Source organism: Semicossyphus pulcher, unplaced genomic scaffold (genome assembly GCF_022749685.1).
Source record: "Semicossyphus pulcher isolate SPU_LCO1_2020_fin unplaced genomic scaffold, fSemPul1.0.p SCAF_25, whole genome shotgun sequence".
Lineage (NCBI taxonomy): Eukaryota > Metazoa > Chordata > Actinopteri > Labriformes > Labridae > Semicossyphus > Semicossyphus pulcher.
Window position 1 is genome coordinate 6,278,152 of NW_027211699.1, and position 27,752 is coordinate 6,305,903.

General features: G+C 42.3%; 1 protein-coding gene across 2 annotated transcripts; it reads right to left on the reverse strand.

Annotated features, from left to right (window-relative positions):
• Window positions 1–1,877: 1,877 nt before the first annotated feature.
• card11 (caspase recruitment domain family, member 11) lies at window positions 1,878–26,297 on the reverse strand. 2 transcript variants are annotated; one of them, XM_069676052.1, is made up of 25 exons: window positions 26,275–26,297; window positions 18,407–18,594; window positions 18,192–18,329; window positions 17,864–18,040; window positions 16,940–17,088; window positions 16,670–16,849; window positions 14,284–14,430; window positions 13,788–13,913; window positions 13,478–13,678; window positions 13,209–13,364; window positions 12,042–12,111; window positions 11,750–11,949; window positions 10,314–10,420; window positions 9,269–9,309; window positions 9,027–9,150; window positions 8,717–8,918; window positions 8,246–8,372; window positions 7,556–7,799; window positions 7,005–7,089; window positions 6,541–6,636; window positions 5,486–5,606; window positions 4,913–5,095; window positions 4,329–4,450; window positions 2,712–2,827; window positions 1,878–2,227 (listed from the first exon to the last, which is right to left on the reverse strand). In XM_069676052.1, the coding sequence occupies exons 2-25, from the start codon at window positions 18,582–18,584 to the stop codon at window positions 2,023–2,025; spliced, it is 3,495 nt and encodes a 1,164-aa protein (XP_069532153.1). In that variant the 5' UTR covers window positions 18,585–18,594; window positions 26,275–26,297; the 3' UTR covers window positions 1,878–2,022. The 2 variants fall into 2 exon arrangements, with proteins under 2 accessions (XP_069532153.1, XP_069532152.1); XM_069676051.1 differs by lacking the exon at window positions 26,275–26,297 and adding an exon at window positions 25,525–25,712.
• Window positions 26,298–27,752: the final 1,455 nt, after the last annotated feature.

Here is a 27,752-nt window from a genome sequence, read left to right on the forward strand (position 1 = left end):
TGTAGTAATCAACAAAGTGACCAAAGCCTATTTGGGTTTACAGATTTCGATATAATATCGCAGAATAAACTCAAGTCTGTGTCTCAGACTTGAAGGTTTTTACTCAGCAGTTATTCAGCTGACTGATGATCAGTTCTGGAGCTCATTAAGTTTTCATCAGCGTTTTAAACATCAGTGAACTTGTAAGTCTAAATGCTATCTTTAACTGCTTTGTTCCATGTTTTCAAATCTATTAAATCTCTCTAACTATTCTTATTTTAACTAGCTAACTAGCTTTTGTGCTAGCTAATAACACCGCTAGCTAGCTAACATTTTCGTTATCTAGGAATTTAGGCCTTCTTTTCGTGTCACATTATCAGACAGTATTGTTAGTTAAGAGGTGGTTGAATGCTAGCCTTAGCTATTGTCTAATGGAGGCTAATGAGTTATCAAAGTTGGTTTAACTTTAAAGTATCTCAAAGATTCATTTAAATAAATGTCTGTTAAGTCACTATCTATCGCCGAATGAGGTAACACAATGGTGACTGAGCCTATGGCCCACTGATGAAAGCCTTTGCATTTTCAGTATATAGTATTATTACAGACTATTATTCAGTGGAAAACATCACAAGCGGCGCCCAGTTAGTGACGCCCAGCAGTGGTTGGTCTGCCAGAGAGGGTAGGCGGAGCTAAGCGGCTGCTTTTCTGCTCTCTGCAAGTGTTGCGAGTAAACAGTCATCTACTATGGCTGAACAAACAAAGAAAAGATGGATGACTACAGATACAACTTCAACAAGAAGTGAAAATCCAAAGAAAAAGAAAGAAATGATGAAGGCAAACAGTCTGAAAAGGAAAGCGACCGTCAGCGAAGAAAAACAAGAGTTACAACCGGAGCTGACCGTGGACGTCACACATGCGACATTGTCTGGATATCTGGGAAGGGTGCTCCCGCTATTACCGTTTATCGCCATAGGTGCCGCCAAAGAGAACGAAACTGAAATCCTCATGATTACCACTTTAAATAAAGCCTGATGTCAATGGATTTTCCCATCCTCCATCCCAACAATTAGTCAGATTCCCGAGATTTACAACATTTAAACAGCATTTGAGCTAGCATTCCTGAGTGTGACGTCAGAGGAAAACGGCCGCCATGTGATTTCTGGTAAGTTAAATTAGCCACCAAAAACTTGAATAACCGGCAACCACCAAAAAACACAAGCCAACAACTCAAACCTAAGTCAATGTCAAGTTAATGTATAAAGAACGTTGGACATCTCAAAGAGCCCTCGACATGATACCAATGTTGAAAATAAGTAAAGAAATAAGTAAATTCTGCCTCACAAAAAGACTTCCCAGCCTTTTATTATTCTTTGTGAAACACTCGGAGTTTAACTTCTTCAAAGCCTTTGAAAAATACTCCAATGAAACGATCTAAGGAGTTAAATCCCCTTTTTGCCTGAACAACTCGCAACTTAGACATTCAACTGATGGCAAGGGCTCACACAGAAATATTTCTTTATATTTAAAGTGTAAAATGTGAAACAAAGGTTCAAATCCACTGACAAACATTACTAATGTCTGTTAGACTTCATAAAAAGAGACCCTTGTGTTTACGTAAAGCTCACCTGTTTCCTTATGTGAAGCACTTGTTTCAACAAAGAACAAATATACACCATTTTACTTTATTCCACTCAATTAGTATGGATTTATCAGTTCTAAACTCACAGACTAACATGTTTAAATATATATATAAAAAGTTGACATCATTTGAAAGGGCATGAGTCTCTACAGTGTGAACACTAGGTGACAGTATATTCAAAGTTAAGTGCGTTCAGACTGAAACAGAAAGTACAGCTTAGTGCATCAACTTTAACTTTAAAAAAAAGAAGACCCTTTTGATGTTTCTTTTGTGTTTATTTCTCTTAATTAAAGGAAAACTCACACATTTGCATATATAGAATAAAATACATAAAAGCCTGATGTACAAGAGTTTCACTGGTGCTCATCTACACGTTTATTTCATGTACAAATGGCTGTGAGCGTCTACAGGAGGTCCTGCTCCACCCACACCATCTTCTTCTGCTCCTCCAGTATCCGGTCCTTGATGACCTTGATGAGGTCGTCGGTGCCCGCCCAGGCGTCGGGCTCCAGGCTGGCGTAGAGGCAGGGAATGCCCTCCAGCTCCTTCTCTTTTGCTCGACACAATTTCACAAACTCCTCCTCAGACTCCACGCGCAGAGGCAACTTCCTGTGAGGACAGGAAACAGGAAGGAAGCAGCACTGTGGTGGTGAGTGTGGTAATTTTCAGAACCAAGTTTCTGTCATGAGATCCTGTGAGCACTTTGCAACTAGTGGTTTGTGTGCTTTGTTGTAATTCTCAGAAAGATAACAGACAAAAGGTTCAAAGAGTAATTGTCTATTTAAAGGAACTTTCCACCAGAAAGCACATCAAGATTAGATGTAACACCAACAATTACAGCCATCACACACAGCACATAAGACATGTTTTTGATTAAGCTGCCTTATTATCACCTTTGTAGACACTAAACCCTATATTAGCTCCTCTCATTGTAGCATGATAAGAACTTCATTGTCCAGTAAACGTCACATATAAACGCTCGGAAAACAGTGAAATATGTCATGCAAAGATTGACAGGCATTTGCATTTATAAAAAAGGGGGTTGTGGCTTGCAGCGAAGGGTAAATGTTAAAGTGCCGTTCGTTAGACCTACCGTAACTTCTTGACATTCTTCTCACAGATCTTGATGTAGATAATAATCGGGTAGATTTCTCGCCGCAGGAGGTCTTTGACGCAGTTCAGCTCAGCCTCCAGCAGGCAGTGTTTGCCCTGGTGGTGATGGAAGATAAGAGCAAACAATCCGTGAAGCACACTGGGGACTGAACACACAGGGAGGCAGACAACACCTCCCGTCAACCTAATAAAATACTGTCTCAGAGAATATTGTGACCGCCTCTTCAAGGATGGTCTGAGAATCACAACTTTTTCTTTCCTCTGCCAGCTAAAGACATATTCAATTCATGCAGGAATCTTAGAATCTATCAATAAAAACTACAGATAGGAAAACAACTCTTATGTCTGTATTATACATTTAAGGCTAGCTAGGTGCCTGTTAGCTTAACCTAGCATAAAGGCTGCAACCTGGGGACAAAGCTGTACGCTGTATGCCACGCAGGCAGGTTAAACATATTGATACGGGGAAACATGTAACATTCCTGAAAGCATACATTCGTTGATATTTCTCCTTAACGTGTCATATTAATAGGATATTTTTAAGGGGCTGGGTATGCTAGCTAGGATCCTGTTGGCTTAGCTTAGCATAAAGACTGGAAAGGGGAGTGGGATGGGGTGTCTGGATTTTCACTTATTGTTGAAGTTGTATCTGTAGTCATCCATCTTTTCTTTGTTTGTGCAGCCATAGTGGATTACTGTTCACTCGCAACACTTGCAGAGACGCTTAACTCCGCCTACCCTCTCTGGCAGACCAACCACTGCTGGCTGATGGAAAACGCGTCACTAACTGACACCCAGTCTGTAATACTGCAAACGCAAAGTCTTTCATCAGTGGGCCATCGGCTCAATCACCATTGTGTTACCTCATTCGGCGATAGATAGAGACTTAACAGACATTTATTTAAATGAAAATCTTCACGATTGTATCCTTAATGTGTCTTATTTATAGGATATTATAAGGAGCTGGGTATGCTAGCTAGGATCCCGTTGAAGACCCCCAACAGACACCTTCACTCCTCCCACTGGTCTGACTTTAATTGCCATATGCTGTTATGTCTTCATACTACTACTTACCTCCATAATACTGCACTATATTAGGTTATCGTTACATCTGATATGTTGTTTCTGCTGCTGTAATATACACTGTCAATGACTTAATATTCCACATCATACTGCAATATATACTGTAATTAACATACTGTATCTATTATTTATTTGCACCTTATTTATACTGCAATATTTCATACTTTATACTGTATCATTTCATACTGCTAAATGTTGCTGCTATTACCCATATATGTCACTGAAGTCACTTTTGTATACCAGTTGTATATACCTCTTATTTATCTATTTGTACTTGCCTTCTTGCTTCTTGCTTGTCTTTGTGCCTCTGGGGATCAATTAAGAACTATCTTATCTTAAAAGCTGTAAGCAGTATGCTTTAACTGGAAGTAGGCTACATATATACCCTAGAGACATAAGAGTGGTATTTCAAACTATAAGTGCAAACGCTTCTGATTATTTAGAAGACATGTTTTTAAATAACTAAAATATAAGCAGATAAGTGCACTCACTCACACAGACACACACAGCCTACCTTAGCAGCAACAGCTTCTATGTTTTCTCTGGTGATGCATTCAAACGTGGCGTGTTTCTCTTTGTAGTGAATGAAAGGCTCCACATTCTGTTTGAGATGAAACTCTTCTTTGGACAGGGTGTCTGAAACAGAACACGCACAATGTTTGCACAATAATACAAACCAATCATTTTTATCGTGACCGCCACGGCACAGTTAATACAACAGGAACAGAAACTCGTTGAACTCTGCAGCTGGTCGGTCTGATAGTTGTGTCTCCAGTTCTGGCAACTTTATCACTCAACATGAGGTCAGGGGACTTAGCTGTAGTGTCTAAATAAGGTTTGCTTTCCTCTGTATCAGTGCATCAGGAAGATGCATTGTCAACCTAAGAATCAACTAGGCCATCTTCCATCCGGCCCCCGCCGTCTCTCTGGTTACACTCCTCAACATTTACACCACAGAGCAACACAAAACCTGCCCTGAATCCCAAAAGCAGCTTTCTTCTCCCTCCCTATCCCCCTTTGACTACTTGTTCCCTCTGTTTCCTCCATCCTTGATGAATTCCTTTGTTGTGAGGTTGCTTCTTCCCGTTACACACTGACCTGGTTTACAGATATCAAAGTCCATGGCTGCCCCCATGTTGAGTATTTTCTGGATGACGGTTTTGGCGAGCGCGGTGGGAGTGAACAGGACAGGCCTTTTCCTCTGGGTGCGCTGGGGGGTGACGGGACTGTAGGGAACCAGGTTCAAACTCCTGCTCAGCTCACTGTCCGGGTCGGCGACGTCTGTTTGCAGCACACAGGCAAAAAGAGGAACACAATCAGACACGCACGGCCACAGGGTACTGTAGGTTATTGACCATTTTATACACAGGATATGAAATTCTTAGCTTTTGCATTTTTTCCGCAGTGCTTATTTTCATCTTCTCTTTCACTTCACTCGGCGTCGACACTTTGACTGAAACTTTCCGCATTATTTGAACCGCTAATTCAAGCACTTCCACTCCTCTCTGACTTCCACTTCAACTGTTTTCAGCATCTCAACCATCTCATTTGTGTCAACTGTGAATTTTCTGCAGCACCTTTTGTTCCCAGAAATCGTGCATGTTCTAGATGTTTCCTCTGATTGGTCAAATCGAGCTCAACTCCCCCGTGCTTTGATCACTTTGTTCTCACCTTCTGGTTTCAGAAGCGTCTCAAAGCCTTGTCGGGGTAGTGTTGAGCTGTTCGAGTTGATTATCCTCACGCGCTCGCTGCTGTTCATGCGCTTGTACTTGATGTCCACCCTGCTGACAAACTACAAATCACATCAGACACAGAGGAGTGTTACAGGAGGAATCGTAGCTTTATCTGTTCAGTGATGATGCTCGTTCTTTTAAGGGAAACAGCTGCTATCTGACACACAGATCCCTTTGAGGAGTAAGGACGCAAAATAAAGCCTGAGCTCTGAAGTTTTTATGGATATCAACAAAAAAGGCAGTGCGGCGCGCCTCTGTCTGATCGGGCCCTAAGAGTGTTAATCTGAGAGAGAGGTCAACACAGGACATCCATTCCTAAAATCTGTGGCATAAATGCACCATTGCACTAAAGAAGCTAAAGTGATAAAGCCCCTCTCCAGTGAGAATCCAGTGTTTAACCTTGTAAACATCTCCATGTGTTGTTCTTCATGTGCTACAAGACACATCAGGGACAACATCAGCAGTCGTCTCCATGGCTGGGCCTGTCTGCTTTTAAACTGCAGTGTACCAAGGACAGGCTGAACAACACGTTTTCAGATCGGCAGGTTTTTGATGTCACAAATCTAAGGAGCCAATCCCGTTAATGCATATCTTTATGTGTAACCTATGGCAACCACTTCAGTGATGCCCGAGCCAGCTGTAACCATCATCGTAATTTTTGCAAACTCACTACTGACTACTAACGTTAATGTTACTACTACTGATGACAACATTTCAAGCTAGCTAAGTTTCAACAGGTCGCCACTAAACGATGGCAGAGACGAGTTTTGTTTTCACGATGGAGAGGGCAGTTGGAAATTTGCATAGTGGGCGGGGCCTATGCAGATTCAGGAATTTTTAATGAGGGAGAAGGAGGAGACGCCTTGGTTGGATTTTTACAAGGTAATTAAACGTATTTAGCAGAAAAAACATATCAGACACTATTTATTATCTCAAGCAGAGCGTTTTATGTGTCTTAAACATACAACAGGAGGTCTTGTTATCCTTCATTACCTGAAGGATCTGAGTGAGGAAGATGCTGGCTCTGGACAAGCGTGGGCTGGCTTTAGGATCAGGAGAGGGGCTGGCTTCTTCTGGCTGTAAACTGATCTGCACACACACACACACACACACACACACACACACACACACACACACACACACACACACTTACATACAGCACATTTCTGAAGGCATGCACAATACCGATGTAAAAAAAAGTACGCAGATTTATGAAGTAATATAAAAGATAGTTCACAGAAAAACATAATTATAGGAAAAAAAGAGGTGAAGAGGATTGCAACAAGGGGACAAATAATTAAGGTGTAATTAAGGAAATTTGTGAGGAAAATAATTTCAATAAATGACATATTTTTCACAACAAAACAGCCCTGCAAAATAAAAAATAACCCTTGTTTTAGTTTCCCAAAAAACTCTTTAAAGACGTGTTTTTTCTCAGAAGTTACGAAGTTTCTTACCCTACTGTTGCGGTGAACGTCGTTCTCTTCTTTCCCCCCTCGATACACTAACCTCTGAATCTTTACAAGGAGCAGCTGCTGGGCCCTACACGCACACATTCACACACACACACACACACACAGGACCCTGTAAAATTCTCTAAGTGATGATCTGACACGATTACAAAAACAAAAACAATGTGTTCTGTCTGAAGCTGCTTCCTGTGCGTCTTGGTGACAACAACAGGTTGTGGGACTCGAGTGTGAAAATGTGCACATGTCAGGGTGCCATGGACTTTTTTCTTTTTGCTGCATTATACAGATTAGTGAAACTTGTGTGTCCTGAAAGCGGATGCCGACCCCTCAAGACCACTGTGAAAATTTGCATGGTTGCTCAACTGTTACATCACTTTTGCATCATGCTCTGGATCCTGCACTGAAGCAGAACAGATGCATGGTACCTGATTACTTCCAGCCATTAAATGGTCTTTGACACAACTCAGCATTTGCACATTGAACACACAGGCTTCACATGCAGAACAAGCTGCAGCTGGAAAATAATTCCTCTGTACCGTGAGTTGCTGGGTATGGTGCCGTGGTCGGCCAGGTCGGAGCCGGTGTAGGGGTCGACACGAGAGCACATCCACTCGCAGTGGCCCTGGTGCCAGGTGTCCAGCACGTGCACCACCTCATCACAGCGCACGCTCAGAGAGCAGCTGTCTGATTGGCCGGAGATGTTGAGGTTGACCCGTATGTAGAAAGAGTCGCCAGAAGCCAGAGTGCCCTCTGCTATGTCCCTCTGCAGGCGACGGTAAGCTGCAGCACAAACAGTTTAATTAACATACACTGTTAATGTTACAGAAGCGATACAGACAATTATAGAACAGTTAGCTCCCACCGAGTGATCTGATTGGACGAGGGGCATTCTGTGAGTGCTGATATGGAGTATAATGGCACTAGGACAATAAAGAGGCTAACACTGAGGCTAGCAACGTGGGCTTTGAACCGCTTCCAGACTTCCTAGTTCGAGTCAAGTTGCGGAACAAGCTGTGTTTTTGGAGCCCAATTAATAATTTTTGTTTACTAAGAAATGCTAATTGTCCATCCATTGTATAAAAAGCAATATCACACTAGATGTCGTGCTGTTATACTGAATATCAGCACGCCTACAGCCTCGTGCCTATGCCCGAATCACAGCCGTGCTGATATTCAGTACAACAGCTTTTAGAGTGATACTGCTTTAGTAAAAATAAAACGCTTACTGTCATAGTTGGCTCGATAGTGCAGCCTGACCGGTCCAGAGCAGTGCTGCAGCGTCCAGTGGGCTTCTTCCTGAGTGCTGGTGTCCAACGAAACGCTTTGGTTCTCCCCACGTATGCATCCCTCCAGCTGGCCAGCCAATCACAGCACAAAAAAAGATGAGTGACGGATATATGTTTTTAGTGTTTTTTTTGACGACTGTTTTTGACACTCTTGTAGTCTAGTTCCTGGATAAAGGTAGTGGCGGTTGGGAAAGGTAACAAGGAAACAAAAACAGGCATTTGAAAGTATACAAAATAAATGGTGGCTGATGGGAAAAGTTTAATGCCTCTTTCTTCAGGTTGTGTTCCCGGTCCAGAGAAGTTCTTTTTTAAATTGCCAGCTGATGGTTTTATTTTAAAAACAAAGTATCTCAGTGAATTTCTTACAGCCCGAGTGATCCTGCACTTTAACCGATGCAGTGAACTACATACCAGCAGGAGATGGTGGCCCTCTCGCAGCCCCACCTTCTCAGCCATGGAGCCCGACTGGACAGACGAGATGAAAAGCCCGCTCTCGTTACCCCCGACCAGAGTGATGTCCTTCATCAGGTTGTCGCCCAACAGCGACAGCTCCTGCACCGGCTTCAGGGAGGAGCTGATCCTCGAGAAGGAGGACAGAGACGGACGGAACGGCCTGCACGCAGACGTACACACAATGACATTAACTGACAGACAAAGGTGCCAATAAAAAATTGACCTGATGATTCCTGTGGTTTTAATATCATGAGTGTGTGTACTGCACCTCTCCAGGGAGAGCTTCCTGAAGATGTTGTTGACTTGCTCCAGGTCGTACGTGTCCATGTTTTCTGACTGATGGGACGAGGAGGACGAGTGCACAGAGGGTGGACCACGCAGTGCTTCATCCTCTAAAGAAGGAGAAGACAGAGAGAGGAATCAAGAGATTATTTTTAAAAAAATGGTAGACAGAATAGAACGAATACAAATACATTCAAAAACATGAGTCTGTGTGAAAGTAAACTTTACCAAACTCCATCTCCATGTTGTCGCTGTCAAAGTCCAAGAGGCTGAAAGAGACAAAACATTGAAGCCATTCAGAGCAGGAAATCAGTAGAGAAAGAGGCTCATAACCATCTACATCTATGTAACATATTAGAAGAAGAATACTGACTTAATCTATATAGCTATTACATGATCACATTAAAGATACAAAGTGCTTCCATAAAACCCCAATACAACAACAATAAAAGAAACAAAACAGGCAAACTAATCGATGCTGTGTAGCAAAGTTTCAGGAGCGGGTGTATGTGTCCACACACACACACGCAAATGAATAGCATTTAATTAACCCTTCCTTCTAAGCTTAACTCTTTAAAGGACTCAACGTGAGGTCAGAGTAACAATTTAAGTACTAAAGGAAATGTGCCAAAGTGAAATGGAAAGAAAGCTACGAGCAGCCTGTTGCAACACAGACCAAAAAGTTACTTTTAACACCTCTGTCAAGGCAAATAGCCAATCCTAGTTCAGGATTTTGGGGTGGCCAATCAGCTCTCAAGGGGGGACCAGGGCACCCCTCTAGATCCGCCCCTGAACCTACCCCTCTCATCCTCTGTCGATCTCGCATTCTGCACCCCTCCCTCCCACCCCTGCTCTTTCTCTGTTTCTTTCTGTCCTCCCCTCCGCAGGGCCCTGAGGGGGTTCGTCGTGCCCCGAGCGCGACGTCCGATCCCCAGTGAAGCTTCCCCAAAACGCTGACCGCAAGAGCTCTCCAAGTCCAAGCATCATTATCATCGATTATTCGATTAATCACTATATATCTAATCACATCCTGTTGATGGTGTGGTCCTTGCAGGTGAAATGATGGGTTATATGTGAGGAAGGCAAGAGTGACTAAAAAACACAGCAACAGCCAGAGAGACACATGAAACAGAGATTAAAAAAACATTTCCTAAAAGTTTCTTGAAGGGATTTTAAAGATGGAAGCCTCATTCAGGCAGGCGATTCTTACTGATTACATGTATTATAAAGTCTACATGAACTGTGTTTAGATGAACTGACTGGTGCGGAGTACCTGCGTGGATGGAAGTCGTTCTCCTTCTCCCTCTCTCTGCGGTAAAGCGAGGATTTATCCGGCGGCTCGGGGAGGATGGACAGGATGCTGTCGTTACGGTAACGCAGCTGCAAAGTGAACAAAACACCGGTTACATACTCAAGTTGTACATCCATTTAAGCTTCTTGGTCACATTGTGTCTTGTTGTCTTGAGTTGTTATTGTTTAGTTTTGTGCTTAGTTTATTCCATGTCATTGAGTCTACTTCAGCTCTGCATTTCATCTGTGTTTCATGGGTTAGATCATTTCCTGTTTTACTTTGACACCTCGTCTCTTGTGATGTTCCACTTCCTGCCGTTGTGTGTTCTCCCGCTTATTTGATTATGTGCCCTGCCCTTATTGTTTTCACCTGCCTCTTGATTGTGTCTAATCAACATAATCCCAAGTTTATTTAGTCTTTGTGCTCCCTTGTCTCAGGGCGGGTTCACACCAGCCTTTTTTGGTCCGATTGAACTGAACCCTGGAGCGTTTGTCCCCTCGGTGCGGAAACTCCAAACAACCTGACCGTGGTCCGCTAGAAAAGACGGGTCTCAGTCTGCTTCTGAACGAACCACGGTCCGGTTTGATTCTGGTGAGAACGTAAACGGACTTAAAGTAGGACCAACACAGGAAACAAACCATAAAACTGTGCACTGCAGTTTGTTTATGGGTGCTGATATATGCAGAGACATGCAGCGAGATGAGTAGAGGACAGACGTCGGGGAGCAATGAGGAAATAGAAATATGGGCTGACCGACCAAACTGTTTCACAAATGCTTGTGGAAACGCACGAGGACACGGAGGAGCTGATCGAAGTGTGGGACAATGTCGGTTAAAAGTAAAAAACTCAACAACAAAACATTAAAGTCCGCGATCATGTTGAGTGTGATTGATGATCCGTGTGCTCTCTCGCTTTGTTTACTTCAGGCACGTGGAAATTCTGACCAATCAGAGAGCAGTTTCCTCGCGCATCAAAACTTTTGGTCCGCTGATAAAAGCTGCCGTGTGAACACAAACCAAACTTTTTTTTGCATTGTAACAGTTTGGTCTCTTCAAATGGACTTCAGGTGTGAATGCGCCCTCAGTTCGTCGTCGTCTTTGTCCTGAGTCCTTGTCGTCTGTCACAGCTCCATAGTCATCCTGTATCTTTGTTACCCGAACCTGTTACCTGCACTTTCTTGTGCCTCGCTGTGTTTTTGGTTATACCTTTCAGTTGGAGCTTTTGTTTGTTGCCTTTTTGTTAATTAAACTTTTAGTTTTGTCTGCACCTTGGGTCCGCTCCCTTTTTGTTTGTAACCGCGACAGATTTATATTGAATCTTTAACCGGATACACAAACCAGACAATAAAGAAGGACAATACTGCAATCCACTTGTACCAGACAAGCAGATTAAACTTTTTCTGCATCAGTTTTACTCACCAAATTTGGTCTGTTGGGCTGCTCCACGACAGGGAAGGTGAGTGGCGAGGGGGCCGGGGGGAAGGAGGAGAGTTGGGGAGCGGAGGAGGGCGGATATGTGGGGGACATCATAAAGCTGGGTGAAGAAGGGAGGGAATGGCTGTTGACGTGCGAGTTTGGCGTCTGGATTTCGAGACAATCTCCTCCGTTGACCGACAGAGCTGAACGTGGGAGACAAATGTGCAGAAGCTTACATAAAGGAAGTGTTATTGTTCTGGCAGAGCGAAGTGTATGAATGAATGATGTGTGTTACCTGCAGGTTGAGTGGGCTCCGAGTCGTTTGGGAGGTCTTTGGGGAAACAGATCGGGGACTTTACTCTGTTCTAAAATACAAAACATGAGAAGTCTTTTAGTTCCTGTTAAAACATTCCAGGTTCAACAGCATATAAAGACCATTTGGGGCTCAGTGTCTTTCCCAAGGACACTTCGACATGTAGACTGCAGGAGCAGGGGATTGGACCGCCAACCTTCCCTTTAGGAGACAACCGACTCTCCCCCTGAGCCACAGCCACCCCAAAGGGGAACAGGGTATCTAAGTAGTGATTATCATCTCGCCATTTTCCCAATCCACTCCATCCATCCATCATCTATACCGCTTAGCCTGTTCAGGGTCGCGGGGGGCTGGAGCCTATCCCAGCTGTCAGTGGGCGAGAGGCGGGGTTACACCCTGGACTGATCGCCTGTCAATCACAGGACTGACAAGGAGAAACAGATAACCTTTCATGCTCACATTCACGAGCAAATTTAGAGTCATCAATGAACTTAACGAGCATGTCTTAGTACCATGTATGAGTGCTTGGAGGGAACCCGCGCATGCACAGGGAGAACATGCAAACTTCACACAGAAAGGCGCACTACGTCCGAACCGGGATTCTAACCAGGAACCTTCTAGCTGTGAGGCGACAGCGCTAACCACTGCACCACCGTGCAGCCCAGCTAACATTACTGTTTGATAGCATCACAGTGCCATAGGAAGGCGTAAATTCCTATCTTCTGGTAACAATAGCTAGCTAATCGTAATGTTAGCTAGGATTTGGTTGAATGCTAACGTTAGCTGTTGTTACTTAGCTCTTGGGATCTCCTGAGTTGGTGGTTTTACACTTAATTAAGTGTTTACAGACTTTCACTATAAATATCTTTGTGTTGCAGATCGATAGAGAAGTTGTATTTTCATGTTCCCAATGTTTACACGATTTGAAAACATTGAACACAACATTATTTCAGCACGTGGAACCGGAGATTCAGCATTTTCCTTTTAAAAGTTCTGTCTCCGATTGAAGGAACCTGCTGATCACTCTTAAACTGTGTGTAAGAAGCTTCGTATAAATGTGGTATTCTGGTGAGTAAGAACTATTTCAGATGAGAGAAGTTTGAGGAATAATAATAAAGTAAGAAGGACGAGTAAATGACAGATGCTGACCACCGCTTTGAGGTTGGGTCTGCGTTTGAGGCGAGGCTCCTCCGATAAGAACTTATCCTCGGGCGACTCATCACTGGACCATTCTGATTGGCCAGGGACCGGTTTTAGCTCCTCCCCCTGAGAGATGATGGCCCTCGGCATGTCCCTCGGCAGACTCTGGAAAAACAGAGGAAGAAAATTCAACGTTTGCAAATCTTAAATATTCGACACTGGAGTTCCCACGTGCATGCTGAGTTTATAATGCTTATAGAAGATGTGAACTCATTTACCCCAACTTGGTCCAAAACCGCTTCCTTGGATACTCGTCGTAGGCGGCACTCCAAGGTGACCAGCTTGGCTTCTTTGCGTACCATCTCAATATGAAGTTCGTCGCTCTTCTCCTCGAGCTCTCGGATCTGCTTGCGATATTTATCTTTGTCAATGAGGCTCTGGGAGGACTGGTGCTGGGCCTCGTCTCTGGCTCGAAACGCCTGGAACACAACAACAAAAAGACACATTACATTAATAAACACGCACCAGCGTGGAGCGACTTACAGTGGACGCAGTAGCAGAAATCTGTGCGTGCACGTGCTCTCTCACCTGGTCCCTCTCCTTCTCCACCTCGTCCAGCTGGATGGTGATGGTGTCCATGCGGTTGCGATACATCTCGCAGTCCTTCTGCAGCGTGGAGCACTTCAGCTCCAGGTCCTCCTTCTCCTCCAGGTACTACAAACACACACACACACACACACACACAAAAGAATAAAACAAGAGGTGTTATTCATTGTTTATTCAACAAAGGCACATACGGGAAGAGAACACAGAGGGAGAAAGAAGAACCAGATTACAGAGAGAGAGGTCTGAGACGGGGCTTTCTGCACTGGGTGTGTTCCTCACATGGTCTCATGGGCATTAGGCGCTCTGGTCATGGTGTTTTCACATTTCCTCACCTTTGTGTGCACCCACCCACACTCCTCCTCACATGCATTCAGTCCAAACACTCGAACAAAGATTAAAACAATCTAGACACCAACACTTATCTCTCTTCTACAGACTGTATCTCTAATGTGAATATGTGCTCGCGTGTGTTCGTTACCTTATCTCGGAGCTCCTCCGCCTGTCTCACTTCTTCGTGGAGGTAGTATAAGCGGTTGACAAGATCCTGTCTGTCTTCTAGTGCTTCCTGTCTGTCATGCTCCAAAATGTCGAGGATGGCCTTGTCGGACGCAGGTAGTGGGCCCGGCTGTGAAGTAAGACACGCACATTGTAGAGTATAAGCCTTACGCTACTGGCTGACGGAGGATTATTGTTAAAATGCAGCATGGCTTCTATAAAAGCAGAGTAACCCCACCTCAAGTCCCAGGTATTTTAAACGTGTTGGTTACAAACCTAGAATTTAACTTCAGCAGCAGCTGTAGGCAAAAGGAGCTTTTAAACCCAAACTACCTGGCCAGCACCTAAATGCAGACATACATTTAGCAGGTATCTAAATGGGAGGGGAAGCTAAAAACAGAGCTAAAAGAAGAGATAATATTCAACTCAAAATCCAGCTAGACTCAAAACTCAATATGAACACCAATACTGCTTTTTGTCAACAGGATGTGTAAATATGTAATCTTTTGGTATCAAATTAGCTGAATCAACATTTCTACAGTGATGCACTGCCCTGAGGTGCAGAGTTCCAGGTAGTTAACAGATTCTACAAAGAAATGTAGAATAGTAACGCCATCCCGGCTCCCATCAGCGGCAACCTGACAATGATTTAGCTTCTTCTTAATCTCTATAAACAGACATCTGCATGCTAACAGCTAACAATCTGTTCTAGATCTAAAATTCAGCTTGAGATAAATTCCTTTGACGCTGTGTCACAAAAGCCGTTCAGCGTTCAGATTTCCCGACTTCTTCGAAAGCACCACAAATGACCGAGCCGACCTCCGTTCAACAAACGAGCTGCTTTCTTCTCCTCTTGAGGACAGACCTGACGAAGCTTCATTTTTTACTAATCTGCATCATGATGTTGAAATTTCAGCAAACTTTGAGCCGTCAATTAAAGTAAAGCACAAGAAAAAAATCTGTTTCTGTAAACAATGCAGCACAAAGCAGAACTTGTGGGTCACAGATGCAAGTTGTAGTCACACCTGTCACCAGTGTCCAGGTGCTATCTTTGCCCTCTTCCCTCGTCTGTATGGAATTGTCCTGCATTGAAAAATATAACGCACTCTATAATGCTGAACGATTAATCGAAATGTAATCAAAATCGCAAAATGGCCTGCTGCAATTTTCAAAGCGCAGGAGGCGCAATATCTATTAAAGAGATGCTAAAGAGATGTTCTGGCACTTGATGTGAGATGTTCTCACATCAAGCAGCAGACGTAAGTATCAAATATCTTTGTTTTGGTACAGATCGCTGCAGAAAACACACCATAATCATTTTAATGTTTTTCAATGAAAATGAGAAAAATAATGTAAAAATCATCATTCTGTTTATTATCGCAAATCATATCAAAATCGCAATATAAGTCAAACTAATCACAATTAGATATTTTTTTGCTGACCGCCGGGGTCAGCCCTGCACATGGGTCTGTATGTGACTGAGTGACGGTACTTTCGCAGCCGTAGAGAGAGAGTTGCGACATTGCAATGGTGGATCATGGAGCATATTGGACCTCCACTGACGTGACTCTCTGTCTATACGGCTCTGGATACTTTGCTCGGGGAGTAGGCGGGGCTGCTGCTCCGCTGCCCTCGCCTACGTCCGCAGCGCGCACCTGCTCTCAAACACGTTGTCATCGGCCTCATAAGGACAGTCCTTGTAACAAACTGCCCACAAAAGCGCACATTGACCTGATGTGGTCAGCCACATACGAGGTTTTGACCTAGTCTTGTTCCAAAATCGTTCAGCCCTAATGCACTCCATATTGATTTGTTAGGGTATGAACACATAGGGGACACTATCTGTCCTGTATTTTTAACCACAGCTCGCTTTGAATTAATTCACTACATTTACACATGCTGAGGATGAAAAATAATAAAGCTAAAAGATTTTTTAGGAGACACAGCTGAGAGGTGACAATATTAAACATCAAAGCAGGCTCAATCATTGCCCTGCATACAAAGAGTAGGCAGTGCTTCACTGTGGCCCAGGACACATGTACGTACACACTGCCACATGAATGTGACCAAAGCTTGAGTGATCAGTTAGCGGTCTGGGGTGCGTTTACACCTGTTCTTCAGCTTGTCAACTTGTGGCCAAATCACTCAACGCATGTTAATACTAGGTGTAAACAGGCGCAATACCAGGTGGATCAGTTGGTCTTAAACTTGGGATGAGCCAAAGCTTTTCAGCAGTTGTTGCAAAGACTTTCTGCTTTACGATCTGCAAAACCGAAGAGTCACTGCTTATGGGCCACGTGCCACTGGACTAATTCTTGTATTGCTTATTGATATCGTGTGTTTGGACATGAATGTGTGTTTAAGCGTACTTGTATGATGGACTGAAGGTCCTGTAGTTTGATCTTGAGCATTTCATTCTCTCTCTCCAGCTCAAAGATCTGCTCTCTCTTCGGCCGGTTCTCGATGTCGTTCTTCAGCTTGAGACTCTGCCTCCTCTCCATCTTACACTCCTCCTCCACCTTGTTCAGCCTGTGCTTCAGCTGATCGATCTAAACGCACACAGAGAGGACGCAGGGTGAACAACCAGATATAGACATTGTACATCAGCTTGCATTACAGTATTCACGTTTCATCCTAACCTCCAGCTGCAGGTCTCGGCTCCTCATCACAGCCATGTTCTTCTCCTCGCTCAGCGTGGCGTACCTCATGGCCAGTTTGTAGTTTTCATCTTTTACTCTCAGTAGCTCGTCACTGTAGGTGTTTCGCTCCTCTCTCAGCTTGTTGTACCCTGGAGAACCAATGATAGACAATTATACATTCACACTGTTTCACACACAGCTCCATGTCTATCAGTTAACAGGGCAAAACAAAAAAAAGAACCTATAAGACCTATTTATATAGAACCACATACAGTTCAATATAAAGTCAGTAATAGAATACTATTATATTAAATAAATAATGATATTAAGGTGTGAAATCTAGTTATATTAATGTTCATTAATGTTCATTCAAAATGCAGTTTTTAGTCACTTACATCCTTCTCCTTCTTAAGCTATTCCAGCTCAAAGGCTGCTTCCCCATTTACCTAGTTAGCTTTTGTTATATTTATTTATTTATTTTTATAATTTCAGCCCGCAAACTAGAGATGACGCCCAGACTGGACATCATATTCTCCAAATCTATGAAGCATTTGCTTAAACAGGAATCCGCTTGGTTTACGAGCTGTAGGTTTCAACGACACAGGACATGAAGCCACCACAACGCCCTACTTTCATGACAACAAAAAGACTTTGGTAGACAACGTCATTGACAATTTAGCCTTAATAAGCCCAACTGTGGTGCACCGAGCAGGAAAAACCAGGTCTGTGTGGTGGGGTGGCAGTTTCATTATATGTTGCCAAGTTTTTGGTTTGGATTTGAGACACTAAGCACTTCGGGTCAAATAAAGCATGCTTATATCATTTTAAATCTTCTAATACATGCAGTAAAACCTGCAGAGAAGCACAGATAAAAGGGAGCTAGCATGTAATGATCAGAATATATCCAAAGTAAAGTGTCTTTACTCTGTTGGAAGGCCTGAAGCTCCTGATTGGCCAGCCGTAGCTTCTTCTGCTCGTCCTCCAGAGTGCAGTTCTTCCTGCTGAGCTCGACCTGCTGCAGGGTCTTCAGGTTGGACTGCTGCTGCAGCTTCATCACTTCATTCATCAGGAACTGGGTCAGACCCTCGTGACCCTCCTCCACTGCAGCGAGGAAGCAAAGAAAGGAGGTACAGATGTTGCAAGAAATAAAGAATACTGTCCATAAAATCAGCCACAGTGTAATGCTAAGTGAAAGTAGAGATTCTGTGTCAATAAATACATAAACGTCTACATCCAAAGGTGTGTTCCTCACCCACGATGGTGGAGAAACGTCGTGTGGGATCCTTCCCTGTGACCAGCTTGTACAGGTCCGGGTAGTAAAACTCCAGACTCTCCAGGAAGGCGACATACCCGCGCTCTCCTTTAGTGTGCAGGATGTCGAGTAGACGGCCTAAAGGAGGAGTAACTTAGTGTTAACAGAGAGTCCAAAATGAATCCAATAACGCTCCCACACGTCGCTCTGCTTACTTGTGCGGTTTGCTTTGGACACGAGCAGCAGGGAGTTGAGGATCTCATCTTCGTCTTGTTCGTCCAGGACTTTGCACTGGCGGAGGTAGGGGGTGAGTTTTGCCGGGGAGATGATGCGGCAGAGATCGTAACGTTTGCACTCCACCTTCTCCCACAGAGCCTCCACGTCGTTCTCCATCTCTTACACCCTGAAAAGCAGGAAAAAAGGCTAAGCAATGTGTACATCTTTTTCCTTCATCATAATCTGAAGAAGAGACCCAAAAGTATCACGCTCCAGGTCCTCCTTCTCCTCCACATACTAAACACACACACAAAGAAGAAAACGAAAGGTGTTAGTCATTGTTTATTAAACAAGGGCAGATACAGAAAAAGAAACACAGAAGGAGAAAGAAGAAAGACCAGATTACCAAGAGGAGTTGGCATCTGTGGTTGTCTACTGTGGAATTCCTCTTATAAATGAATGAACTCATTCATTATTATCTCCCTTAGTTTTTCTTTTTTAATTCCTCATGATGAGTTGTCAAACCGCTGAAATGTTCACACCTTTGTCTCACAACTTTCCTCAGAAATTAAAAGTAGTTTCCTGACTAGTTTCCTTGAGTTGAAATCCTCTTAAAGGACACGAGGCTGCAGGGCCGTGCGCAAAAACTCCCAAATCACACAGAAATGAAAAAGAAAGTAATCAAGAATCCCAAATGAAAATGTAAAGATGGAGAAACAGACTCAAAGTGTGAGAAAAAACTATAGCACATCTTAAATGGAGAAGTGAACAAGAAACAAGCAGACATATTCAGTCGCAGATTTAAACACACAAAGAAGAGTTGTGGGAAACTATTGCTTGTACTCTTATCTTGAAGCGTCCCTACAGGTATTTGTCACGAGGAAAATAAATCTAAATGGTGGAGGATGTGTTCTCTTCTGTGGCTACAATCTACCAGCTGCAAGAAATGCACCTTAGGCCAACTAACTTGTTTCACCAGCTGAAAAAACTCCACAAAGTGCAGCACGAAATGGAGCTGAGAGCGCTGCTTTTAGGGGTGGAACAAAATATCAATACGACAATATATCGTCATCCGGACTAGTGCAACACCATTATCAATACGCTGCCGCCAAATATGGCTCTTTTAAGTTTCACTCCTCTCTGACGCGTCGCAGTGCTGCTTACGACATGAACGAGGGCAACGTGAGCGAGATGAATTAACCGAAGAAGAAGTTAAACAGATATCGTGATGTATCATTTTTATATGATCGTTTTGCAATAAATCAATTATCAAGTGCTGTGTCGTGATATTATCGTTACCGTGGGCGACGTATCCTGAGTCACCCTGTGATTCACACCTCTGGTTTGATCAAATGTCAAAGTACAATAAAAAAAATGTCCCTAAAATAAATAATCACAATGTCCATATTGATCAAAATAATTGTGATGATCATCGTCGATTCTCATTTGCATGACCCAATATCAATTCGTAAATCCCAAGATGGATCTTTAAAATATGTGTAGAAACGTGTCTGATCACTCATGTTTCTGATTGCTCCTGAACGCAGCACGACTCCCTGCAAAACACGGCAGTGAGGGGGACATACGCGGACTTGTTGAGTGCACCTACTACGGAGACATCAGTGATCGCTGACAGACTCTTTTTATCGTGTGTGCGTCCATGAATATGTAAGTCAGTTTTGCACTGATGTTTATGTTACTCTCTGTTAGCGTCGGCTTGGCTGCGAGTGTATTTTCGGTGTTATACAGCATGCCTTATGAATCGGGACCTTGTGAATTAGAATTGAATCGAATTGAAAAATCCTTATCGATACCCAGCCCTGACCTATAGGTCATCAGCTAACTTCATGTTGCCGACATTTGTCTGCAAGACAAGTGGAGCTTTATCAAATCAGACATGACACTGCAGATATCTGCTCTTTTTTGAAGCCATGCTTCTTTGCAGGCTTTCCCTAAACGACAGAACACAATCTGAAGCAACAATAAAAGCAATATTAAAATATAACCTGTATTTACCACTGATACGCCTCCTGTAATATAACAGAACCATGCAGGGCCTTTATGAAGTCATCAGCACAGACCCACACAGTCTCCTCTTAAAAAACAAACAAACTTTAACCAACTGACGTCTTTCCATTTGCCTCTCTCTCTTTTGTTCTTTTTCTTTTCTACAGACATATTTCTACTCTTTACTTTCCTTTCACACCCACATGATTTCCCCTCTCTCTCTCTTGCACACACACAGTGTCCGTGCATCTCCAGGATTTGCATGCCGTCTGGTCGGTGGGTGTTATCCTACAATCCTGCTTTGTGACTTGCCTCCTACAGGTAGGCAAATCGAGGCCATCTGATGCCATATCTCATGTAAATACACACACAGTCACAAACACACTTTTGCATGTAACAGTCACCTGCAGCGTGCATGTGTCAAACTGAGCTTTGAGTGTGTGTCAGCTCCTTTCAGTGACTTATATATTTATTTGTCTTAATATTTTGACACTCAAACAGTCAGAGAACAAAATCAATAATCTTTTCACATGTAGTCTGAGACAGAAATATCTCACCCTCTTTACACTTGAACCTTTTATTCTGGTCTTCAGTCACAGCAGATGATGAAACCGCAAGCGCTTGCACCAACACACACCCATGCACATGCAGCTGTGCACGATGAAAACATAAACACACACACACACAGCGCTCGCAGACCCCTTCAGAAACCGCATGCATGTTTCCTCTTCTCTCTTCTCTTATTTTGGAGTTCATTACCGAGAAAGCTCGTCCCTGCTTCCTCCTTTTCAGACCAGATGTGAGTAGTAGCTCTCTTCCTGTGCGCTGTTATAGTCCCGGCTCCTTTTGTTTATAGTAATGTGGTCTGGGGACTTGACTGGGTTTTTTAGGTCAGTGTGTGTGTGTGTCTTCAAACTCAAACTAGAATTTTCCCCATTGTGCAACTGCAGACTTATTAAAGGCAGAAACACAACTACACGCTGTCTGCAGGACTCCCTGCTCGGTGTGCGAACTGTTTACAGCGTCATGCAGCTCAGTTACAAAGTAACGACTGACGACATCAGTTCTCTGAGGACACATTTAGTTACAGTAAACTTTTATGTTTACACTTTGGAAACATCATACTACATGTCTCCAGTTCAGCACTCACACTCAGTGTTGTTGACCACTTTTAGTCAACATAGGACGTTCAGCAACCAACATTTTAAAACCAAACTGAACTTTCATTTCACATATTATCTGAGTGTATGATGATCAGTGCAAGTACATTTAAACTGGACTGATTCCATGTTTGAAAATGCCCATAAAGTGTGCATAAAGTATGCAAATATATCCCTCCATTATCTTGTGTTTTCAAGGTCGCAGGGGGGCTGGAGCCTATCCCAGCCATCATTGGGCGGATCGCCTGTCAATCACAGGGCTGACTCATTGACACAGACAACCTTTCACGCTCACATTCACACCTACAGACCAATAAACCAACGAGCATCGTCTCTGGACTGTGGGAGGAACACGGAGCGAACCCACGCGTGCACGGGGAGAACATGCAAACTCCACACTGAAAGGCTCCCTTTGTCTGAAGCGGGATTCTAACCAGGAACCCTCTAGCTCTGAGGCGACGGCACCACGTGCAGCCCATGCGAATACACGAGCAATTACATTTGCTTGTGATTTGTCATTAGATGTCATAAAATGTTTCATAAAGTGAAATCAAACTGCTGCGTAATCTTCAAACTCATGTTTTCTTTTCAATGTACCTAAAATCAAAGCGGTGCTCTTTAGAACAAAGGCTTCTGCACACTGAAGTAGCATTTGTCACACTGTATTGGGCCTGCACAATATAAGAAAAGAATCACATTGTTCAATATAAAGTGCGATAGAGTGCACAGCAGCTATAACTCAGTCTCTATCTGCTGTTCTGCATGTTTTACACAATCACTGTGGGGGGACTAATCTGAGGGTAGCTTATCGTTAGCTTGTTCTTCATCTCATCACAAAATGGTAATACCATCACAACCAGGACTCCATCTAAAAAGGTAACATTTTAGCACGCTTAGTGACAAACAAGGCTTGCTTACATTAAAATACTCTTTCTCTTACTCTTTGGTGGCGCGTTTACTGAGTGCGCTCATGGTGCAATAATGATGAAATTGCACATTGATGGGGGAAAAAACAAGACATTGAAGATCACACAACAGACCATCTTTTTGTCAGATTCATATCGTCACCATGACAGCTAATGGCTAAAGCAGTAGTTAGCAGATTTAAGCTAAGCTGTGTGTTAGTCCTTTAAATATTTACCACCTTCACAAACACAATGTCGCCTGGAGTAATATCTTTATATTAATTTGAAATTTGTCTTCATTTCTTTGCAAAACTGATCTTATTACAATGTTACAGTTTCATTTAGACGCCTTTGTCCAAAGCGACGTTCATCTGAGAGTTAATACAACACAAGCAACGATCAAGACGGGAGGGAATGAAGTCAGTGAGTGTTTGTTTTTTTAAACAATAATCATCATCAGCAACATCCACACAATCAGTATAGTCATCATCATCATCATGAAAATGCTAGTCAGCACAAACTACATCCTCGATGTCATCATCATCAATAGCATCAATATCATTGGGAGCCAGGTTACACGTTGCAGCACTTTGTCCTCTCATCAGGGGTTATTACGGGGCACTTTGTCAAGTGTGATTTGATTAAGCCTGTGGTGTTTTTATCTCACCTCAGACTTCAGGCATCAAGTTTAGTCTCGGGTGCTTTGGGTTTTATTTGTGCTTGTTAGTTTGCTGGGAAAAGTGACAGATTTAAGGCCACATGTTGCCTATCGAGTATAAAATTTAATGAAGAACAAGGACGTTGTAACTTTTTTTGGAATTTTAAATTCATGTGACGAATGAATCCCATAAAAGGTTTTTAATTTTGGCTCATAAATCCAAATCCATCCGTGCATATGAACATTTTTATGAATGAGAAGCAAAGATCACTGAGATTAACCCTTTAAAGACAAGAAGCAACATTACAAAATGAACTGTGGAGGGAGGATGCAGAGATTTTACAAGCATGTAGATGTTATATAATGAAGGTGTTTTTATAGCTCCTGTCTTTAACGTTTTCTTTTCCTGTTTCCAGAATAAAACAAAGCAGCTTGCCGTTCTTCACATGTATCCTTCTCATCCACCACAATCACTAACTATTATTATCCGTCTTTAATTTCACTTTTCTTCTTCTTTCTTGTCGTGTATCTTATTTGTCTGTTTCGTAGGTTTGAGGTCAACATCCATAACTTTTAAATAGTTGGACCGTTTTTTTGCAAGAAGATGTTACGGTGAAGTTTTGAACAAACAATGGAAGTTGATTTTTTTCGTTATACTGGTGTGTGTTTGTTGTTTCTGCAGCTACAATCAAACCAAACAGCTTTATTAATCAATCAGAGCCTGGATCTGTGGAGTCACTGTGAGACAAATATCCGCAACTTCCGCTTTGTTTTCTTCTTTATCATTGTGACCCAGATTTATTTCACTCAACACAACTGCAGTCTGCATGGAGACGCAAAGTCAGAATTTATTTTAGGGGGAGCTACAGGTCCATCATGACGTTAATCTAAGTAGTAAGCCTGATGCATGTACTATAGATTAAGATTAAGTGTCTGTATGTTGCTGCACATTTCTGTGACATACAAACGATGGTTTGACCTTTTGTTCAGGCTCAGTGGTCCTATAGGGGCTAACTGTCAGTGTGCGCTGGACTGGGATTGGCCGGCCCGCGGAGCTGATGGGCAGATATGATTGGTTCAGGTGTACAAACCATCATAGAGGCTCCATTGTGCAGCAGAACAGCTGAAGCTTATAGGAATGTGATATGTGGAAAGAGAGCGACAGAACACGGAGAAAAAAGGGTCCATTTCTTCTTAAGGCGGACGTATGCACACGCTTTAGGATTTGCATAACTTACTCGGCTTATTTTTAATATCGTACACAAGAAACTGCATTTTGATTTTTTTTTTCTGTGTCCAATTTGGAGAATTTTAGACGTGGCACTTGTGTCCAACTGAATTACGTCTTCTTTTTAAGCATCTTACAGGCAATATTTGGGTTGTAAATCACAAGTTTCATCACAATACGGTTTGATATTTGCTTATATCTTTTCTTATTATAAGTATGATTATTATTATTAAAAGGTATTAAAAGTATTTGCGTTTAGAAGTCTACCATGACACAATATTGATTTGATTCAATTTAGGGCCTGCAACTGATTTTAGATGATTGATTTTGGATGATACCATAGGACCATCTTATGCAACAAAAATAAATAAATAAAACTGAACTCTTAAGAAAGTGAAATAAAAACAAATTATTATTTTGCACACACACACATCAGTCTTAACATCTTAAATACGATGATATGGATCGATGTTTGAACTTTGCATCAACGATACTGACCCCTTGATCATTAACGAATGCACTGGTCCACATCAATGTACTGTTACACACCTAGTTAGCAATGCTGAGTTTGAACATTTAACGTTCATTGGTTGTAAGGTGAAATAAAAAGTATTGTTTCCCTATTTCTGGCATAGTTCTTCAAAAAGTCGGGTCTGGACCTGCTCTTTGTGGCTTGTGTCCTGAGATAACACTCCTCCATCAACGACAAAGCTGTCACATCATCTAATGACTGAACATGCCGTCTAATATATCCGTGTCATCTCCGTCCCTCACTGGACCCATTGTGTGCTGCACCTGCTGCCGGAATCCCAAACATTTTGATACCGCCACACACTGGCACAGATACTGACAGAAGTTTGGCTAAAAACAAGCCAAACTTATTTACAAGCCAAGAAGATATCATTGCAAGAATTTGCTGACATGTGGAGAAACAAAAACGCAGGTGCAGAACTTAAGTTAGCTGATAGATCTGAGTGTGTCACCTATTCATAAAGTTCTCTGAGCAACTTTTAAGCTTCATGCACGCTGTAATTTTGTTTTGACAGGCTGTTATATCACTGCATCAGTGCTCGGCGACTTTACCAAAAAGTTTCCGTATTAATGAACACTTTAACAGACGTAGACAAGACGGCATGAGGATGGGAGGTCTTTTACCTACCTGAGATGCGACGGATTAGTCCAAATAGTGGAGGGTAAACTCGATCTGTGAGGCGTGAGAGCCGGTTTGTTTTTGTTGTTTTCTTGGTTCACAAAAAACGGCTGTTTCACCAAGAATCCCCGAGGCTCAGGTAGTCTCCATTTATCCGACAGAGAGGAGACTTTTAACGGGACTGAAGAGGGAAAGGCACTCAGACGTAGACAGAGAGAGAGAGAGAGAGTGAAAGAGAGAAAGCGAGAGACAGAGAGAAAAAGAGAGAGAGAGCGGAGGCGGGCGGTGAGAGATCGGATGGAAATAACAAGTTGAGAGGTGAGGAAGCCTGTGTGACCTCCTGTCTCACAAAGGCTTACAATGAGCCTCTCATTGTACAATACAGTGGAGACAACAGGGGACTGTTATTGGAGGAGCTATGGCGGGGCTGGTTTATTTACAGCAGGTGCTAATCATTTATGACGCAACAACCAATAACACAACAATAAATAAATGACATTCAGTTGGCTTAGGTATAAAACAAATGCATACAAAAAGTAACAATAAATACTATTCGAATTAAATTTACCACAAAAAGCATCTGTAGATTTACAAATTACTCCAACTGTAAGCTAAAAGGACTGCTGCACTTAAATCCCACTTTACTATGAAAACTGCGATCAATGACTGGTAGCTAGCATCTGCCTGCTAGCTGTAGCTAACGTTAGCCCGAGGTATACGCACAGAAGTACCGGTAGTTTACTTTAAACTCTATCTTACCGTACTGAATTAACTCTTCCACACAGTCACCATCTTCACCGTCCACCTCATCCTCCTCGTTTTCCTTGCAATGTCTTCCCCATGTTAGCATCCTTAGCATGTCTGTTATCGTAGCCACCAACGTCATCCATTCTCCCTTGTGGCTTCGCAATAACAAAAGTCCGTAATTAGATTATTAGCTTAAACAAAGTAGAACGAGGAGAAGTTTACTATATTTCTCTGAATCGATTTCTCACTTGTATTAACTTCTAGACTACAAATTGCTACAGTAACCAGTGTTTATGTTGTTCCCCTGATGTGTTCAGACCACTCGCAAATATCGGAACAATCGCGCAAAAAAAGCAGCAAAGGTCAACGGTCATTACTACGTCACTGGAAAGGTAATTACGTGAACAAAAATATATATATTGTAAAAAAAACTCTGTATTTTTTTATTATACATACAAATATAAGTAATATTGACGGCTCTTTATGTATACGTTACATTGCTATATGTTTTATTAACCTTTTTTTAATCTATTAACATTTTTCATCACTTAATTAGGCTAATGGATGATGGGGGGCTACGGGAAGTTAGCCTTTTCCACATAGGGCTTAAAACCCTGCCGAAGTTTATAGTAGTCAGTAAAAGTGCTTTATGACTTAACTTTAATTCTAAGAGAAGCTTTTATCTCTCTTTATCCATCTAACCTTGCTGAGCAACTTTTCTTTAAATATGAAGAAATATGAAGTACAATAATAGACTGTAAAGACTGAAAGCTGTTGTTACTTTACAGTTTAAGATTTTACATTCAAAACATATGATGACGTTATGCAGTAGATTAAAGTAACAAACAGCATATTAAATAGTTACCATTAGCTCTATCGCGCAATGCTGGTGTAAAATGCTGCTTACGTAATAATGCATGAATCACAATAGTCCAGTTATATATAACAGTATAACATAGACAGGTGCAATTTCTCTTACATGAGTAACTGTTTTTACTTTAGGTACATTATGCTGATAATGCTTTTATTTTTATTTAAGTCATATTCTAATGCATGACTTTCAAATGTGACTGAGTGTGTGAAACGATCCAAATGCTTCCAACACTGACACTGCCATTCAGATTCCTTAAAGCTTTATCTGCTAAGTTTATAAGTAGTAAACAGTGGGACAACTGTATTCTATATTATCTGAAATGAAGTTGAGAAATATAAGCTGTACAAATGGAAATAGTGAAGTGCTGTTTCCTCAAAAATGAATTTGTACGTGTTAAATTTCATAAGGATAGCCTGACTCTGCAGTCTTTTAGAAGCCTTTTAAATAAATTATTTTTTTCAAGGAACTTGTTTCTGCAGCAGATGAGATAATCAAATACCAGATAACACAATATTAACATAACCTCACATTAAAATGGCTATCTTTCCTATTTGCCATTTACTTTTTTTCTACTTATCCTGAATCCACACTTCCATTCGCTCTATTTTTTACTCTT